This window comes from Trichosurus vulpecula, chromosome 1 (assembly GCF_011100635.1).
Source record: "Trichosurus vulpecula isolate mTriVul1 chromosome 1, mTriVul1.pri, whole genome shotgun sequence".
Classification (NCBI taxonomy): Eukaryota; Metazoa; Chordata; class Mammalia; order Diprotodontia; family Phalangeridae; genus Trichosurus; species Trichosurus vulpecula.
Genome location: NC_050573.1, coordinates 255281930 through 255303299, shown reverse-complemented (window position 1 = coordinate 255303299; position 21370 = coordinate 255281930). Strand labels below are relative to the sequence as shown.

Sequence of the window (21370 nt, the reverse complement as noted above, 5' to 3'; positions counted from 1 at the left end):
TCCTGGATCCTCTTTTCTTTCCTATATCTACTTCCTCTCTCTCGATGATGTCACCAGTTTCCATGGGTTCAGTTATCTTTATGAAGATGACTTGGAGATTTCTATATTCATCCCTCTTCTCTCCTAAGCTGTAGTTTCATGTCATCAGTTGCCTACTGGACAGCTCCATATAAATGTCTACAAGCATCTCAAATGCAACCTGTCCAAAACAGAATTCATTATCTTCTCCCCTAAACTTACTCCTCTTGAAACTTACCTGTTTTTGTTAGGAGTATCACCATTCTTCCAAACACACACATCCACAATCTGAAAATCATGTTACACTTTTCCTTCTCCCTCATCTCACCTACAGTACCCAAGGTGCCAAGTGTTGTCAGTTCTATCTCCAAAATATCTCTCACACTCAACCCTTTCACTTTATTCATGCACCCTAAGGACCATGGGACCATTTCATCAGATTGATGGCTACTACCTTCCGTATATGTTGTCTCCCCATTGGCGTGTGAGTTCCTGGAGAATAGGGACCAAACTTGCCTTTTCAATTTGTATTCTCAAGTGCTTAGCACAGTGATTTGTATGTAGCAAGCCCTTAATAAATCTGTTATTTCCTCCTTTCTGTTTGTATCTCCATCACTTCATTCATTCATATGGCCACCAATTAAGTTCAGGCCCTCATTTCTCACCTGAACTGTTGCAGTATCTTCTTAATGGGAAGCCCCCAGTCTCTCCCTCTTCAGTTCGTCTTCCAATTAACCAATGAATACACATATATTAAGCTCCTACTCTGTGTTATCCAGTTACTCAAGCATTTATGAAATGCCTACTATGTGCCATGCATTTTGTTAAGTGCTAAGGATACAAAGAAAGGCAACACCATCTGATTTCAAGAAACTCGGTTAAAGGGGGAAACAAAACAGGATATTTACAGGGTATGTTGGAGATAATAATTATCATATAATTTAAATATGTAATTTGTTATTATAGCAATAATTTATTGTCATAACTAATTCTTATATAGCACTTACTATGTGCCACACCCTGTGCTAAGTGCTTTATAGTTATCTCTATTGATTTTCACAACAACTCCAGGAGGTAGGTGGTATTATTATCCCCATTTGACAGATTAGGACACTGAGGCAAACAAGGGTTAAGTGACTTGCCCAGGGTCATATAGCTAGTAAGTATAAAGACCTTACAAGTCATGTGTGAGGAACATCAAGGAGGCTAGAGTCAGTGGATCTCAGAGTATAGTGGGGTGTGAGAATGTAAGAAGAATGTAAAGGTAGGAACGGGCCAGGCTATGGAAGGCTTTAAAAGCTGAACAGAGAATTTCATATTTGATCCTGGAGGTAATTTGGAGTCACTGGAGTTTATTGAATAGGTAGGTAACGTGATCAAACCTACACTTTAGAAAGATCAATTTGACTGTTGAGTGGAGGATAGATGAAGTAGGGAGAGACTTGAGGCAAGGAGATCACCCAGCAAACTATACTGCAGTAGTACAGGCATGAGTGTCCAAGGAGAGGTGGGGGCGAAATGTTATGAAGGTAGAAACGACAAGATTTGACAACTGATCAGATATGAGGGTGGAGGTTGAAAAAGCGTAAAAAGTTTAAGATGACAACTAGATTTCAAGCCCAGGTCACTGAGAGGATGGTGGTGCCCCCAGTGGTAAGAGGATTGTTAGATAGAGGGGAGAGTTTGTTGGGAAAGACAGTGAGTTCAGTTTTAGATATGTGCTTAAAATGTCTATAAGATAACCAATTCAAGATGTTTAATCAGAAGTTGGAGATGCAAGACTGGATGTTAGGACTGGACAAAGAGATCTGAGAATCACTTGCATTGATATGGTAGTTGAATCCATGGGCGTTGTTGAGATGACTAAGTGAAATATCATGAAGGGAAAAGAGAAGAGGACCCATGGTGGAATCTGGCACTGTGGACAAAAGCGAATCAGTCTCTGTACTCAGAGAACTTACATTCTTTGGAGAACACAGTATGTGCATATATACCTGTATTTAAAAAATAGACACAAGGTGATCAAGGAAGGAGAGCATTAGTAAAAACCTTATGTAGAAGGTGGCACCTGAGTTGAGTCTCAGACACTGAGAATGCTAATAAGAGGTGGAAATTGAGTATTCCTGGCACGGGGAACAGAAAATGCAAGCACACAAAGATGGGAAATAGAGGATAGAGTGTGTTAAAGGAAGTAATCCGATATGCCTTTAAAGATGGTTGGAGCCATGTTGTAAAGGGCTTTAAATGCCACACAAAGGAGTTTACATTTGATCGTAAGGGAATAAGGAACCTCCATAAACTAGCATTTATTGAGAAGGGGAGTGACATGGGCATCCTTCTACTTTTGAAAACATAACTTTAGCAGCTGTATGGAAGATTGATTTTAGTGGAGAGAGATTAAGGCGCAGAGACCAGTCATATAGTCTTTGCAATGGTGCAGGCAAGGGGTGATGAGGACCTGAACCAGGATGATAGAACACTTTGAGTGTTAGGAGGGAAGGTGGATGGGAGAGATGTTGTGATGAGATTTGGGGAACTGACTGGATATGTAGAACGAGAGAGTGAAGAGTCTGACATATCTCCTAGATTGTAAGCATCATTGAAAAAATGCTTATGGGCTTAACTGAAATAGATAAATTAATAGGACCAGGTGGGTTTAAGGGGAAAGATAATAAGTTTTAGTTTTAGATATGTTAAGCTTGTGATGCCTATGTGACATCTAGTTGGAAATGTCCAATAAGCAACTGGTTAAATGGTAATAGAAAGCTCAGGAGAGAATTTAGGCCTGAATAAATCTCAGAATCATCTTAATAAAGATGTGATTAAATCTATAGGAGTTGGTGAAATCACCAAGTGAGAGAATATAAAGGGAGAAGGGAACCTGAAACATTATTTTGGGGTATGTCCACTCTTAGGGGGCACAAGATGGCTCATAATCCAGCCAGCAAGACTGAGAAGGAGCAGTCCCATAGAAATGAAGACACCTAAGAAAGAGTAGTCACAAAAGCCCAGAAAAAAACAGAATGGTCAACTGTGTCAGTAGAACTACCAAAATAATCTTCCTAAAGCTCATCTGACCATACCACTCCCTCCTTATGAATCTTCAGTTGGTTCTATATTGCCTCTGAGGAAAAAGAAAAATATAGACTTCCTTAGCTTGGCATTTAAAGCCTCTCAAGGCTGGTTCTGCAGTCTCCCTCTCCAGGCTTCTTCCATGTTTCTCTCCTTCGTGCACGCTACACTCTAGCCAAACTCGCCTACTAATTTACAGCTTCCCAAACTCAGCAATTCATTCAGTGCACTTAGCCCAATGCTCCAGCCCATAATAAAACTTGGCAGGATGCCTTTTCGTTCATTAATCCATTCATTCCTTACCTTTGTAAAGGCTATCCCATATGCTCGGAAGGTCCTTCCTTACCACCACCTTCTAGAATCCTTGGCTTCTTTCAAGACTCAATCCCCATTCTTTTTCCCCAGCCCCTGTTCCTTAAGTTAATACTTAAATACGAATCTGTTCATATGTAAGATTCCTCCATTACAATGTAAATTCCTTGAGGATAGGAAGTCTTGCTTTCTCTCCAGCACCTAGTACAATGTACAATGGCTAGTGCAATGCACATAATAGGCACTTAATTAAAGTGCTGCTATTGGATGATCACTTTGCCACTGTGAGCCTCAGTTTCTTCAGCAAGCATTTCTTAAGTATTTACTTGTACCAGGCACTGTGCTAAGCTCTGGACGTACAAAGGCATGGTCCTTTCTCTCAAATTTACATTCTACTAGGGCAGATGGCATGCAAACAACTATGTATGTACACATAGGAGATGGAAGAAGAGATGGGAAGTAATCTCAAAGGGAAGACGATAGTATAGTAGGTGGAGAGACTTCAGAGAGCTTCTTGAAGAAAGTGGAAGTTGAGCTGAGGTCTTCAGGAAAGCCAGGAGGCTGAAAAAAGAGAGAGTACTCCAGGCGTAGGAGACAGAGAGTGAAAAGACATCTGGTAAATGGGATATCAGTTCTAACTATTTCACAGGACTGTTGTAAAGATCATATTAGATAACATAATTAAAAGACTTTGGAACCATAATCACAAGACAAGTCACTTAACTCTGCTTGCCTCAGTTTCTCATCTGTAAAATGAGTTGGAGAAAGAAGTAGCAAACTACTCCAGTATCTTTGCCAAGAAAACCCCAAATGGGGTCACAAAAAGTCAGACATAATTGAAACGACTCAAACACAAAACCCACTATACTAAGCCATGCCTTTCCATGACATTTTATTAAATCAGAAACTCCTTAAAGCTGAATATAAGTTTCAGGAGGAAATGAGTTCCCAAGTATTAATGGTAGGAAAATGTTTGGCGAGGAGAGGTCTGTAATTTGGGGGTTAGTGATTTTGTGTTTTGAATTGACATGATATAATTATGATATAGAAGAAAGGTGATAATTGGGGAATTAGCACATTTCTGCCAGTGCACCAATTGATGGGTAAGCTGATGGGACGGCCACCTTCATGGAAGGAGGTGAAAGGGAGAGGTAGAAGATGAACTTTGCCACTCCACTTATTGCTGTAATTTGATTCAGCTAGTAAAGAATCACTTGAAAGTTGTTAGATAAATGTAATTATTCTTTAATCTAGGTTTGTTGAGGGGCTAAGTTAGAACTTGGACATAATGTACCCGAAAGCTTTACACAGAGATAAATTAGCCCCTACACTGGGGGAGAGAGGGGAAGGGATGTTTTGAAACTATGTGCTCTTGGAAATATGTCAGTAAACTGAGCAAATATGAATATTACAGCTTCAACACACATTTTCCCTCCTTAAATGTTCAGTACATTAAGTAAAGTACTTGACAACCATCCATGCTTTCTGTACATTAAATGTTATTCACTTTGGTTTTGGCACACAATTTAACAAATAAATCTCTCATAATCAAGGCTTTTTTTCTGGCTAAAACTATAGCCTGAGCAGCTGCTTGTGTTTTTCTCTCCTTTGGGGTCCCATTGGTGTGTGGGTGTTTACATGGCAGTGTGCTGGAAGGAGCAAAGGAGAAACCATAAACAGTGTCATGTTTCACTAGCAAAAACGGTCATGAATTTTGTTAAAATCCTAGAATACTTTATCGACCATACAGCGTTACAGATAAATAAGCAGTTTTTTTTCTTCTTTTAATGTTTTCATAAGTCATTGAAAAGGTATGTAGCATAAGACCTTTACTTGAAGGGTCTAGTTTAGGGGTTGGGCAGCCCCAGCCATAAGCTTAATTTGATACAGCCTTGCTAAGCTGATTTATGCCTCTAGTTACAAAATGACATCACTTAAAAGTCTGCCTTCAAAAGTTGCAAAATGGAGCTGTTACTCTGAGAAACACGAATGTCTCTGTTGCTCTGTTTTCACTGTTTCAAGTGTGTGCATGTCTTTGTGTATGTGTTACTGTGTTACTTCTTTATTCTCTCATTCTCTTCATTCCTCCCATTTTCCCCCTTACCTGTTTCACTTAAGTAGTCATAAATTGAAAACTCAAATATATTTAAACGAGAGGGGCACTGCAGTATGATGAATATAGGCCTCGGTCAAAAAAGCCTGGGTTCAAGTCCCACCTGATAGACAGATGCTGTCTCTATGACCCTGAACAATTTATTAACTTCTCACTGCCCCAGGCAACTAAGACCATAATTTGCCAAATGGTTATGGACCTGCATTGGTAAGAAGAGTTGACTCATTTACCCTACATTGAAGAAGTAATAATAATAACATTTATATAACACCTACTGTGTGCCCAGCACTGTGGGAAGTACATTATAAATAGCTGTTTTGATTCTCAGAACAACCCTAAGAGGTAGGTGCTATTATCATCCCCATTTTACAGTTGAGGAAACTGAGGCAAACAAGTTAAATAACTTGCCTGAGGTCATACAGCTGGGAAATATGTGAGGCTGGATTTGAACTTGGGTCTTCCTGATTCCAGCCCCAGTTCTCTGTCCACTGCACCGCCTAGCTGCCTGATCTGGGCTAAACAAAGCAAAACAAAAACACCAAAATATGCTTTTTAGTTTATTGGCTTCATTGAATAATTACTCATTTCTAAAGCACTTCTGAATTATTCTTTTGCCCCTCTCATTCTCTACCTTATATTTTCCTCTCTGACATGCTGTATACCTCTAATAGAATGAGGCAGGGACCTTGAGATATGTATTTGTATCCCCAGTGTAGAGCACAGTGCTTTACACATAGTGAAGCTTAGGAAACATTTGATGAAATCAGTTTAATAATTTAAAAATATATACAAACAAAACTATGACCACCATGATTATCCCCAAACAAGAAATATGAGAAGCCATTTCTCTCCCTTCCTTGCAGAAATCAAGAATTATCGGTATGGAACACTACAAATAATGTCAGAATTTTTAATGTGGTTGTTTAATTTTGCTGAACTTGTATCTTTTGTCTTAAAAAATTTTTTTTAAAGAAAGGATGGCTCTCTGAGGAAGGAGGGTTATATTGGATAAGTAAGTGATATAAAAACAAAAGGTATTAGTAACAATGTAATTTTAAAATACTGTACCCCCCCACCCAAATAGCACAAATCTCCCCCACCTCCCACCAAAATAAAAGATCCAAGTTACTTCTGTTGCTCTCATCTGATTTTTTAAATGTTGGGTAACTTACACTTGATAGAAAATAAAAAGACTGCTTGCTTCTAATATGGTAGACATAATAAAAAGGCTGTTTTGAATTTTAATTCCACTGAACTTGTGTGATGAGAGTTAAAAATTTCTGTGTTTCCATCATGCCAATTTCCAAGCGAAGAGAGTGAAATTTGTCTTTTATCTCAGATGCATTATGGGGATTCAAGGCTACCATCTGAACAGTCTTTGAAGATCCTTGAAAGAAAGAAGCATGCGCGAGCGTTTGTGTGTCTGTGTGTCTGTGTGTGTGTGTGTGTGTGTGTGTGTGCCAGCCAGATTACTCCTAACCCCTGCAAGCCTTTTGTTATTTTTGCAGTGTGAGTGACTACATAATCATAATTGGATCCCACCATTGTATTAGAGCGATAAATATCCCCAACAGAGAGAGATGTGTTATAGGTAGTATGGGGGAGGGAGGTGGAGAGAAGCACTAGAATAGGAATCAAAAAGCCTGGGCTCCTATCCTAACCTTACTAATTACTTTAGGCAAGGCACTTAATCTCTCAGACCCTCAGTTTCTTCATCTATAAATTAAGGATAATACCCTTACTACTTCTTATGGGAAGTCACTTTGGAAATTGTAAAATGCTTTTCAGATTTTTCCAGAAAAGGTCTTGACATTTCGAAACAGTGAGCAAAATCTAACCAAGTAAGTTTTTCATTGAGATTAATCATCATACTTTGTTTGGGTCTCTCCTTTGCATTTATCACATTCTGTCATGCTTTATCATTGTATATATATTTTTATCCCCTTTTCTGCAGTTTGGTTGTAAAGTCAAGGACTCTACTCCCCTTTCTCCTCTCCCCGCCTCATTTTTGTATACAAAGCACTTAACACACTCTCAGGGCCTGATGGAATTCTCATCTCATCAGTATGGGCCTACTTCCTCCAGTTAAGACTATAATCCGTCTATGTCTTCTGTCCTCTGCAATTCTCTCCTTCTTATCCTAGAGGACCAACTTACTGTGATGGAAACCTTTCTCTGGGTCTTTAAATATTTCCTGGTTATCAGTGCGGCACTCAGGTTAACCATATGTTATCCTCTGCTTTTTCTGTGACCAAAGCATTTTCTTTTCCAGTAATACATGTTTTGCTGATGTCTTCTAAGCCACTTCTTACGTTCAGGTTATCATTGATAATATGCTGACTCATTCATTCCCTCATCAGGTGACCCTTGAAACATTTAGCTTTTAGTAGTCGTTTAATATAATTATTAGGGATAAATAGAAAATCCTTTACACAGGTTCAAAAAGGCAATCCACAAATAGTGGATGGAGTTTTGTATCCCTAGTGCTTGGCATGGTACCTGTCACATAGTCATTACTAGCTGACTGATTGCCACTAATAAAATTATAGTATCCAGAATAAGGGAAGCAATAGACCTCATGTAGATTTTGCCTGTTTTTTAAAAACCTATCAAAATTAAAAGCACAGAGTGCTGAGCCTAATTAGATCACGGTAGAAGAATGATTGTTTAGTTTGGCAGGCCACATTTAGGAGTACTGACAAACTGAAGTTTGCTCAGAAGAAGGAGACCAGGAAGGTTGAGAGAATTAGAAATCTTGCAAATGTTGAGACCAGCTAAAGGAACCAAAGATGTTGAGCCTAGAGAAGATGTTGGGGTAGCAGATAGCTTCCTTTAGCTATCTGAGAGGCCTTTATGTGGAAGATCAATCCAGTTTACTCTCTGCAGCTCTAAAAAGAACCAGCACCAAGAAGTTACAGAAAGTTGAAAGTGAACAAATGTAGAAATTGCAAATTTATGAGCCTCTCATTTTCTTTTAGTTTTTCCTAGGTTTCCCAGCAAAAATTCCCTTTGAAATGTTCTGCTTTCATCTCAGCTAAACTGAAAGAGGATGCTGTTGTTGTCTGTGGGTGTTGGTGATTACCCTGTACAAGGCAGCTACACTCTTTATGGCATACTTTCTTCATCTTTAAAATAAGGAGGTTGGACTAGATGATCTCTAGGTACTTTCTAGTTCTAAAATTTTTGACTTAAATATTAACTATTACATCGAAAAGATTCAGAACCCAACTCAGGGCTACAACCTCTGCCCCCTTTTTTCTTTTCCAAATCATACTTCAGCTTTCCAACCCCACTCTGTTCTCTGATTGATTACAGACAAGTAGCTCAGACCCTTTCCCATAAAGCCTGGGGTTTATTTTGATTGATTGTGATTACCCCTTTCCCTCCCAGACAGTTCTAGCACAGGCTAAGTGGAACATTTACATTTTTCCTTTCTATTCCAATTGGTTTTAGAAATTGCACAAAAACTTCAGATATGTTATTCTTCATTTATGTTTCTTAGGGCTTTAATACATCTTTGCGGGGAGCAGAGATGGAAGTGCTTGATAATACCTACTCTGCTTCGTGTACCAATCAAAACGGCATGCTTGCTGTTTGTCACATGTGACATTCCTTCTCTTGCCTCAGTGCCTTGGCCCAGGCTGTCTGATTCTCCTGCCAGAGATGGCTGTCCATCCTCACCCCCACCCTTAGACTCCCTAACACATTCAAGGCTTATATCAAGGGCCACCTCCTAAACAAGTCATTTCCTGACACCTCCAAATGTTAGTGCGTGACAAGTTCCTTTGTATTTCCTTTCATCTCTACTTTGTATTTATCAGTATATACACTGTTCCTTCCCTCACCCCTCCCAACAGAAAGCAAATTCCTGGAGGGCAGGGACTCTTCCTTTTTGTCTTCATATCTCCAGCACCTAGCACAGTGCCCAACACTGCTGAGTAATTGTTTGCCAACTGTTTTGAACTGATCACAGTCTTTACCTGTGGTTTAAAAAATCTTACTGGATTCTGGACCCTATGCTAAAAGGAACCACCCAAAGAAACCCTCCCCAATCCTTCCTTCAGTGTCAAATATATATGAACTCCAGAGAGGAAAAAATAGAACTCCCATATCATAGATCTCTACCATATGTCATTTCTTAACCTGTTGTGCCTATTCTTGTATGAATCAACCAAGTGTTAAATTAAGTACCTAATTATTCGATGTTCATCACTGCATGGAACAGTGGAAGGAGATATATATTTTTAAAAAGGGTAGACACTGATTCTTATTATTCCATTAGACTGTGAGCAACTTGAGTGTACAGAGTGTCTTTGGCCTTTCTTTGTATCCCAAGTGTTCAACACGATTCCTGTCACAGCTTCTTGTCTGTAATCAATCAGAGAACAGAGTGGGGTTGGAAAGATGAAGTATGATTTGGAAAAGAAAAAAGGGAGCAGAGGTTGTAGCCCTGAGTTGGGTCCCTAGGACTTCTGAATCTTTTCGATGTAATAGTTAATATTTAAGTCAAAAATTTTAGAACTAGAAAGTACCTAGAGATCATCTAGTCCAACCTCCTTATTTTAAAGATGAAGAAAGTATGCCATAAAGAGTGTAGCTGTCTTGTACAGGGTAATCACCAACACCCACAGACAACAACAGAATCCTCTTTCAGTTTAGCTGTGATGAAAGCAGAACATTTCAAAGGGAACTTTTGCTGGGAAACCTAGGAAAAATTAAAAGAAAATTAGAGGCTCTCATAAATTTGCAATACCTCTTGACTTGTTATACTTGGGAAATCGTGTTGGATATCCATCCAATGTAAGGGGACTAGACTTTATGGAGTGCTCGAAAGTCTAACAGATGGTTTGACTTGGTAGACACTAGAAAGTTATTGTTGGTTTTTAAGTAGAAGTGACATGATGAAAAACATGTTTCAGGGAAAAGAAGTTTGATAGAGTTATGCAAGATGGATTGAGAGTGGGGCTTTGGGAGGGAGGAGTGACAAGAGTCAGACTAGCTAGGAAACTGTTGCAATAATACTGGTGTATAGGGATGAGGACTATGTCTATGCAAAGATGGGGAGGAAAGACATTTCAAAGGAAGAAAATGAGGGACTTCAGGGACAGTCATATACAAGGCCTCTAGCATAATAATGTGTAGAAGTAAGACTTTTTTTAAAAAAAAAAATTCAATTGCTATTTGTTTTCTCATACCAAAAAAGAAAACACATTTAATACTGATAAAGCAAACAACCAAAATCCAGTTTTCTGTTTTTCAAAAACCAGGGTGAAATCAGTTCTGTGCCAGGAAACAGATTGGTCAACTAGACTGTACCAAGAAATGAGTTTACTTTGAACCCACACAGCAGGGGTATTTATTTAATTGAAGTCTAGTGTTTCAAAATTGACCACCATTTTTTGTTGACTTGCATAAAATCTCAATTATAGTTCTTCAGAGAATAAATATGAAAGCTCACAGATAGTTCGCAATGAAATTCGTTATTCCTTTCTAGAGTATTTGTTTTCTGCTCTTGAACTCTTAAGTTTTGCTCTCTGGAATGGTTTCGAGTGGTTTTTATCATGTACAAATAAAATTTTATTCTCTCAACAGATAAACTAGATAATATGGTTAAGGGTCACTGTAGTCTAAGTATGTAGATAACAGGCTTTGCCCTAATATTATCCTATTTCATTTGATTTTGACGGATGTTTTGCCACTGACTGGCACCTCCAATTGCCCTTCTCCCAATTCATCTTTATTAGCTAGTGGCTGATAGGGACAAAAGAGCAATTTAATATGCTCTAATTACCTATTGATTATTGATGATCATGCTCTTAAAAATGCTAAAATTCCCCCACCCTGGGGGAGTATCCTAAGAATATGTCCGTATCCAGCCTGTATTCTGAATGTTGTTAAGTTTCTCTCTCTTTTAATCATATCTGGTTTTATTTTTTTAGCTGTGTCCATCAGATGCTTTCTGCTTTATTTTACCAGAGTTATTGTCTACCAGTAGAGTATCAGCTTGAGGCAGAAATCACAAGCATAACCAGCAATGAGGGGAAGTCCAAAATATTTTTAAGAGCTTTCGTTTCCTTTCCTCATCAATATCTGTTTCTGTGTGCTATATTATTTACTGCCGTGTCATGCTTAGAAGAATGATGGCGTAGTTCTGACCCATGCATGTTTCACGTTAGAGCACAGTGAGTCATAGACAAACTTAAAATGAGTACTTCTAAGGGCCTTTCAGTTTACATAATCCAACCTCCCGCAATAGAACAGGCTCAAGTTTCCAGACTAAAACCATTCCCTTTGGAAGGATCACTTCATCAATTTTTCAAAGCTATCTTTGTGAGAGACTAGCCATAGGTCAACTGACCTGAATGTTTCAGGTCAACTGACCCAACTATCAAAAAAGCTTTCCCAGATGTTTAACCCCAAAGCTCCTTTATTATTATGTGAGGCCATTCGTTGCTTTGTCTCCCTTCCTCAAATATCTCTACTAAGCAGGTGATGATTTCTTTATTTGGAAGAATATCATGCTGCTCCTGCTAGGTATATACGCAAGTCAGATAGTTAAAAGAAATTCACCAAGATCTTTCCACATAGAGAAGTTAGATCCACCGAACTAGAATGTCCCCAATACCTGCCCTAATTTGATTTCTTCTTTTAAAATAGGAACTGTTTAAGTTTTCCATCATCTGTGATTTTGCCATTTCTTCACATCCTCAAATATAATCAGTAACAGCTCAAGGATTTCATCAGCCAGTTCACTGAGTGCTTTATGCTGTTCCTCCACAAGCTTCAGTTAGCTTGAAGTGGTCTAACTGGCCATGTGATGTCTCAAATCCTAAGGAAGGCTCAGGGAAAAGAGCTTTGGAGTTGGAGTCAGCAGAGCTGTGGGTTTGTATCCTGCTTCGTGTGCCCTTGGACAATTCACTTAAATTCTTCTGGCGATTGTAGTTTGTGCACCGCTTGCATACTTCTGTGGATTGTTGTAAGGAAAGTAAATCTAAAAGGGTTTTATGTGTATAATATATATGTGTGTATGTATATATATATATATATATATGAATTATTGTTAAGAGATGAGAACAATATTAACTGAGCAGCGTATTATTACCAATTTCAGCAGCACTTTAATGCATTTCAGTTTCAAGTTTCAATAGCATTTCGAAGTTTGCAAAGCACTTTACACACTTTTATCTCATTTGAAGTTAACATGTACTATGAAGGAGCCACTACTGATTTTAGTCTTCTGATTTTACAGATGAGAAAAGTGAGGCCTTAGGGGTCACACAGTTAATAAGTTTCAGAGGTGGCATTTGAATCCATAGCTTGTGCCTCCAGAGCCTTTCTTAATTTCTGCTATGCTTTGGCCAGTGTTTGTTGTTTTGAAAACAGCTTCTTTTCTATCATTCTGTGGTACTTGACAGGGGCCAGTTTCAGGCCATGCAGATAACATACTTCAGCAGAATGCTGTTGGCTCATTAGCATTCTGGATGTCCAGGTGGCCACTAGATTGGTGTTTGTTTTAATGCTCTTTCTTGCTTCCTTTTCTATTCCTAGGTTAAAACTGTATCTTGCTAAATGGATAGCAAAGAGCACAGTCATAGCTAAGAAAAGGATTTGGCACAGATGATGCTCAGTATCTGTTTTCCAATGAGCCTCATTGCCCCAAACTTCCCAACCTCCCAACCCCCCCACACCACACCATCTCCACCCCGGGAACCAGGCATGTTTTACTGAATCATCTGACAAGTGGCAAAGTTTACATCTGGCATTGACTTTCTTTGTGTATCCCTCTTTTTGCTAGCTTTTATTTGTTAGGCAGTTGTTTTTCCATTCTTTTTTTCTGACTACTAAAATATTTTTTTTCCATTGTCCAGTGTTAAAGGCACATTCGTGATCTTCTGATCTACAACCACAGTAACCAGACTTTGAACATGCTATCTAAGCTTTAGATTTTGATGAGTTTAAGATCTATCAACTGTGATCTGCCTTAGGCAGAGGAAGCAAACTGATGTTGTATCAGCAACAGGCATTACTTTTCACTGAGCTATATGGATAGGGATTTTAAAGTACCAGCAAGAACGTAGTCAGAGTATAAATTTGGTTCCTGGATTCTTATTTCTGTTGTTTTAACTGCCCCTGGATGAACATATTATTAATATATCTTAATTCTTCTAAGACTCTGGGTCTTGCAGATGGAGCAGCCTCTTCCAAATGGAGATGTTTTATTTACCCATCAAAGACAATGCAGCTTCCTCCCTCTCTCAGAACACAGTTTGACAGTAACATCTTAGAACAGATGTTTCAGCAACCTCCAGATGTTTTTGTTTGGTGGCACAAAGACTCTGTTCTTCATGGAATGGTCTGTTAAAAAATCCGTTCCCCTATACGGAGGTGGAGGTAGTGTGTCTGTGTGTGTAAATTGATTTCACATTGAGGTTGGGAGGAGGGTACATTTAACTCTTTAGGTGGTCTCTGGGATTTAATTTCCCCAGACTCAATTTTCCAGTTTGTGGGATTGGCAAAGTTCATAGACATACTGTGAAAAAAATAGTTCAGCCTCATATACCCAAAATGGATTGGTTTAAGTGTCCCAAACCCCTTTTGTCAAAAACAGACATCCCAACCGAGTTCTCAGAAAGTTAAATGAATACTTTGAGGGAATGTGAGCATTCCTATTGGGCAATTGTTTGTTTTTCCCTTCCCTTGAGAAGTCAATTGGAGGGACTTAATAACTTAGAAAAGAATTGCCATCATGAGCTATACTTGGGACAGCATAGGATATGATTTCAGGGACTCTTCCAACAAACCTGTGGTAGATTTTTAATTATTAAGACATGTGCTGTTTTAGCAGAAAACATTTTTACTTAACTATGTTGGGGTGGGAGAGGGTATTATTTTGAAAATGTCAAATAAATAGAATTGGATCATGTTTACTCCAACTGTCTTTTTTCCTGGCCTACTTACCAAGCTTTAGTGATTCACCAATTGGAAGCTGTGTGGGTATAGGTGTGTATTCAGTGTATCTATAGAAATGTTTGTGTGTATATATATCAGGGAGATAGTAAGAGATATAGATTAAGTGCTGTGCTTTACTGTCAATTCTAGAACCATAGATTTACAGCTGTTAGGACCTGGGAAGGCATGTCTATTAGGAGTCTGAGTTCAAAGCCAGACTCTGCCACTTACTGTGTAACAACTATGAGGTGGTCATGTTATTACTTAGGCCTCAGTTTCCTCATCTGTAAAATGAGATTATACTAGATGGCCTCTGAGGTCCATTCCAGCTCTAGATCAGTGGTCCTGTGTGACACGATCACAAGGTATAGGGAGGCAGGCAGTCAGGATAGTCATCCGTAGGAGATAATACTTGAAAATATATAACGTTGGGGGATTTCTATTAGTGTGGTGCTCTCTCGCAGAGAGAGCTTATGAGAGTACCGGTCCTGGAGTCAGTAAGACTCATTTTCATGAGTTCAAATCCAGCCTCAGACACTTACTAGCTGTGTGACCCTGGGCAAATCTCTTAATCCTGTTTGCCTCAGTTTCCTCATCTGTCAAATAAGCTGGAGAAGGAGATGGCAAACCACTTCAGTATCTTTGCCAAGAAAACCCCAAAATGAGTCAAAGAGTTTGACACAACTGAACAACAACAACAAAAACTTTGGGGACAAATTACTTTAGCTTTCTTCTACACCCCAGTTTTTTCATCAGTAAATTGAAGGGATTGACGCGTAGATGACCTCTGAGGTTCCTTCCTGTTCCAAAGCCATGATCCTTTAATCTTCGTTTGAATCAAATTTTAAAGCCTTCTTCTCCATGAGATACAAAACACTGTCACTGAGCTCAAAGGGCACTTCCAGGGGTGGTGCTGTGCCATGTTGACCTTGTAGTCAGTCTTTTCATTTTAGCCTGGGCCTTTATGAACTTCAGAACTTCTAACCTCGTCTCAGAGCAAGCAGTCAACATACTGCTATTGGCAATGGAGATTTTAATGCACTATTCTTGGGCCATTAATGTTCATAAAGATATTTGTAGTAACAAACTTTGTGATGACTTAGACTCAGCCTTCCTGTGAGGCAAGAGTTTTTATATATAATGCTGTCTAGTACTGAGCAGAAAAGAAAGCTATTTAAAGTGTGTTTATAGATGCTGTTTCCCTGAATTATTCTTTGTAACCTGATTTTTATGTTAAGGGGAGGAACCCCAAATACATTTTGAACCTACCCACACCACAACTTAGAATGAAAGGAAAGACCCATTTTCAAAGGACCTGCTTCCCTAGGAATTGTTATGCTTTGAATCAAATCATATCTCCAATACACACAGTAAAGAATAATGCATCATAGAGACCCATAATCAGCAGCATTCTTGTCTAACCAGGCCCATGTTCTGACAGGGGCCTTCCATATTCTCTGACTTCTGTTACCCTAGCAGAAATGCATCTACCCCTGAGGTAATTTCTCTGTTGAAAAATGTTTGTTTCTCATACTGTGTGAAACCTGCCTCATCCGAGCTCTTAATTCCTTTCTTTGATTCTGAAAGTATTAGAATACAAGCAGAATTCAGAAAATAACTAATGATAAAAGCTAAAAGCCTTTACTTGGTTCCATGCTCTCAGTCAGAAGCCTTAAGAGATGAATTTTTTATATAGAAAAAGTGCTACCACTGAAGTGCTGAGACTGTGTAGAAATATATTAAGTTGTGTTTTATCTGTACAAGATATCATTTAAGTAAAAACTCCAAGTCCATGGGGTAGAGGTTAAGGATGTATGTTTATGTGTTCATAGGGTTACTAACATATATGAACCATAATTAAGATTGATTTACTATAGAAGGTAGACTAAGTCTATAAGATTTAGAGTAAATTCACTGTCTGGGAAGAGTTAATAGGTAATTTTATTTTAAAATGGAAATTTCCAGTAGACATCTATTCAGCTTACCCCTGGAGACCTCCATCTTTTCACCATAACAGAATAATGTGAGTACAAAATAAATGAGGAAGCTGTTTTTTCCCCATTCATCTTCTAGCTGGTTAGAACTTTCCCTTGAAGTGACTTTTCTAATAATCAGAAGACTTCCCCAAAGGATAACGGGGATCAGAGATGTGTGCAGTTGCCACAGTGACAGCTGTCCAGTGTAAACATCTCACTCACAGTCCTTCTGTTTATCATCTGTTTTCAGGGCAGTTTAAGCTGCTGGAACAAGACCGGGATATTAAGGAACCAGTGCAGTATTTTAACAGTGTGGAGGAGGTGGCGAAAGCATTTCCTGAACGAGTTTACGTCATGGAGGAAATAACATTCAACGTGAAGGTAGCCCTTGACGAACAAATATTTATCCCTGCTCAAGTGTTTTAACTTTTAAGCCTTTATGTACATAATAAATCCACATGTGTCCCTCATAGGAGGGCTTGCAGAGAACGCTTATGAAGCCTGACTTTTACTTATGGCTTCAGGGTGGTAGGACCATAGCAGACAGAGGCCAGAGCTTGAAGTGTGAGGGGTCTGTGTGTGATGAAACTACTTGCTATCCCCATCAGACTCATACATTTGATTACAATGAGATGTTGTTTATAGTTGTAAAAACTATTTAAGAGACAGTCTCCAGACCTATCCCTAAAGTTCTTTGGACTTTTCTCTGTTATGTAATAGTGATTCACAATGTCTGAAGTAAGATTAGTTGCCAGGGGATATATCCAGGGCACATTTATAACACTGTGCTAAAGTCTTGCTAGAATTCAGTTGCATTGGGGATCCCATGGAGGTGATAATTGGATTATAATAATACTCTTGATGGGGGAGTGTGTGTGTGTGTATATACACACCCCCACCCCCACAGCCACACACATGCACCCCTTAATACCAAATCCGGCCCATAGCACACATGGTTATATTTTAATTAATTGATGGTTTATTTTCTGTGCCACCTACCTCCTCCACCTTTTTAGGATAGAAGAAAGAGAAGGATGATAAAAAAAATCTATCAGGAATTTAATTTTTAAAAAAAGAAAGAAAGATGTGATCAGGTTATTCCTTGAATTCAGTACCCATTCAGCCCAATCTTCCACTCCTTCCTCTACATCTGGTACAACATGACAGCTCACACTGGGATAGTAATTTAAGGTTTACAGAAGTGTTTGCTTCAGAATAACTTGGTGATACCTTGTGTAGGGCAAGTAACATTAATCCCACTTTATAGATGAGAGAACTTAAGCTGAGTGTTCAAGTAACTTGCCCAGAGTCACACAGGTTTTCATAGCACTTGGATCCAGGTTTTCTAACTTAAGTTCAGTGCTTCCTTGAGTATCTGAAGCTCATTTTATTCAGAAAGATACCTAGTCATAAAAAAGTATAAATTTGATTTACTATGTGTTTACTAAGGCAGGAAATCATATTACTATATTTTGAAAATTTTTGACTGCAAGCATTGAAACATACAGGTTTTCTGATCATTACTGAGATAAGCAGGAAATTATTAAACAGAACCACCCCTTTCCCTGAACATTCCAGGTAATTGAGGTTTTAACTGTATTTTTATAGTTTGGTGGCAGATTTCCAGCTGTTGAAAGTCTGCACTGAGTGTAAAACAGACTTACCATTTATATGGTGTGGTGTCTGAGCTCAACTGTGCACCAGCATTGAAACCAGTGAGTCACCCCACCTACACCTCTTAGAAAAAGAAGAGGAAAGAATGTCCCAAGACAGCCTCTTAATTGGAGATGTTGATCTGCTCATTTGAATTGACTTTTTAACTTCCTGTCCTGAAAAACAGCTGCTATGTTCCACCCTTTAAGTTGTCATGCTTAAGAAGAATAAGAGACTAAATTTTCATTTATTTGCAGAACCTTCAAAAAATTACATTCAGAGTTGGTTTTTTTTTTATTTTCAAGTGTTTTTTTTTGTTTGTTTTCTGTTTTGGTTATTTCAATGATAGTGGATACAGTCTTCTGGATGCCTTCATTTACCACATGTTTTGTGAGAGTTTATGTGTTTGTTTTCTTTAAAACTGCAAGTTTTTTCATCTTTTTATGAGTAGAGTTATTGGAATTTTAGTAACTTCTATTATAGGTTAGACATGATGACACATCTCTAACTTAGTAATACTAGAGACAACTAGGTGACACAGTGAATAGAGGCCTATACTTGAAGCCAGGAAGATTTGGATTCAAACCCTGCCTCAAATACTCATTTACTGTGTGACCCAGTGCAGTATATTTTATTGTTGTTCAGTTGTTTCAGTTGTGTCCAATTCTTGCTGATCCCGTTTGGAGTTTTCTTACCAGAGATACTGGAGTGGTTTGCCATTTCCCTCTCCAGCTCATTTTACAAATGAGGAACTGAGGCAAATAGCGTTAAGTGACTTGCCTAGGGTCGCACACCTAGTAAGTGTCTGAGGCTAGATTTGAACACAGGATGATGAGTTTTCCTTACTGCAGGCCCAGTACTCTTATCTACTGGGCCACTTCTTTGAAACTTAGTTCTATTATTTCTAAAGTGGGGATAAATGGCACCTAAACTCTGAATTGTTATGAGGATCAAATGAATTAATATATGTAAAGTGCTTTGTAAATCACTCTTAAAGTGCTTTATAAATGCAGACTGTCATTATTATAATCCATAGGATTGGGTGTTAGTGAATATTCATACATACAAAGAAATCCAACCAGATCTATAACTCTATCTCCTCTTCCAAATCTACCCATCTCTTATGTACTTCAGAATGATTTCTCTACATTATATAATCTTTTGTGGCTAAACTCTGATAGTCTTGTGGAAAATGCCCTTTCAGTAAACTTAAGTAAGTTTGGCATCATTTTTCAAGTCATTAGAGACAGGTAACCCCTGTCAAGGTTTATCTTTTCATTTATTTCACAATTTTTAAGTGCCCAATTGAAATCATCCCTGCTGTCAAGGAGCTCAAAATATTGGCTATTTCTCTTTAAAATTTGCTTTCAGGATGTTTTATCACCTAAATTTCGTAGAAGTAAGTAAAATTCTATTCTTTAGAGTCAAGTGGAAAACCTTTAACTAATGTATAACACAAATTTCCAATGTAACTATATATATGTATGTATATGTATATTTTCCTTGCTAACATAAAATATTTCCTCATGAAGAATTAAGCATAAAGATATGTTTTAGTTTCTCGGACTGTTAGCAGTTAACAACCATTTGGTTGTCACATCGTGATTTGCCTCATTCTTGAAAAAAATATGCTTTTTCTTTGTTTTATCTTAAATCTCTAAAGTCCTGCTGTGATGCCATTATCCCATTAGGGGTGACCTTGGGCCCTCATAAATGTTAACTGATTGATCGATTGGAAAATCCTACCAAGCTAGAAAACCTTCATATAGGAGCACAGTAACAGTATAAATGTTAATAGTCCAAAGAAATTCTATTTTTTTCAGATGAGCTTGAAATCATTCTGTTCCTTTCTTATAGGTCTGCTTTACAAAGTTCCAAAGCCATGCCACTTTGGAACTTAATGCAAGAAAGGTATAAGAGAACAAGAAAACAATACCTTTAGCTCTGCTTGAGCCCAAGACCAGGCTAGTTAAGTTCAGAGAGCTTCAGTACCAGGTTGGACATTGGTTGGTGAAGTTCTGGGCTCTCTCAACTCTTGAGAACCACTTTCCAAGTTAAAAAAGTAGTGTGATTGATAAAATCTGCCTGTCTTCTGTGTAGCAGGAGTATCCGTACTGATAAAATCACAAATCCTTGTATTATCATTAAAAAAAAAAGTTTTTCGCATTTTTGTTCAGTTGTGCCTAACTCCTCGCAACTGCATTTGAGGTTTTCTTGGCAAAGATACTGGAGTGGTTTGCTATTTCCTTCTCCAGCTCATTTTACAGATGAGGAAACTGAGGCAAACAGGATCAAGTGACTTGCCCAGGGTCACACAGCTAGTAAGTGTCTGAGGCCAAATTTGAACTCAGAAGGATGAGTCTTTCCTGACTCCAGGCCTGGTGCTGTATACATTGCGCCTTCTAGCTACCTATCTGAGTTTACATTGGAAATTTGTGTTATACATTAGAAATACATAGGACAAAGATTTAAAAGTGATTTGGTTGCATCTGTAGATTTACTTATATTTGTACAGGGTAAACATACGCATTCATGAATGAAGGCTCAATGCCCATGGTGAATTAACAATAGGGATCCAATGTGTTATCACATCTCTGTGGCATTTTTGATTATGTCCCTGAAATTTCACTGAGTCTGCTGTGAAAAGATACCTTCCATCCATCTAAGGGATAGAAGTGCCCTAAAACTCTCTCTACCAGTGAAAACAGCACGTCCATTGAAACGTGGGATCTTAGAGAGTAGCCTGTGGCACCAGAAAAGTTAAATGACTTGTCTCAGGTCAACCAGTATATGTCAGAAGCAGGACCTAGCCCAGGTCTTCTAGACTCAAAGGCCATCTTTCTATCCCCTACATTGTATTGACTCTCTAAATAATTTTTTAAAAATTGTTTGATTGGTGAAATAAACTTGCTTCCCTTATCTCTACCCTGGTCAAAACTTCTTTTTAAAAAAAGTCTTTAACATGCCTGAAGTAAACTACTCTAAACACTTTCTTTACGAAACCAGGATATTTTTTTCTTATAGAAAGTAATCATAAAGTACTCCAGGAAGAAATATTGCTGACTGATTTCATTAGCAAAATAAGACCCCCCCCACCATCTTCACTCATGAACTCTTGTCTAGATAGTTCTTACTCATATGGTATAACATCATACATTATGATATTGAAGATATATCACATATTATGTCATGTTATATATACACACACTTAAAATATTGGAGGTGACCTAAGAGGGAAGACCATAGCAGGGTCAGCCTGGAGGAAACCAGAGAGAAG

At 38.4% G+C, this 21370-nt stretch overlaps 1 protein-coding gene across 2 annotated transcripts in view; it reads left to right on the top strand.

Annotated features, from left to right (window-relative positions):
• Positions 1–21370, top strand: part of GAREM1 (GRB2 associated regulator of MAPK1 subtype 1) — a 212905-nt gene that overhangs the window by 149528 nt on the left and 42007 nt on the right. For both annotated transcript variants that reach the window (XM_036767274.1, XM_036767266.1), the window contains exon 3: positions 16691–16821. In XM_036767274.1, the coding sequence (XP_036623169.1) occupies positions 16691–16821 (131 nt within the window). The remainder of the gene's footprint in view (positions 1–16690; positions 16822–21370) is intronic.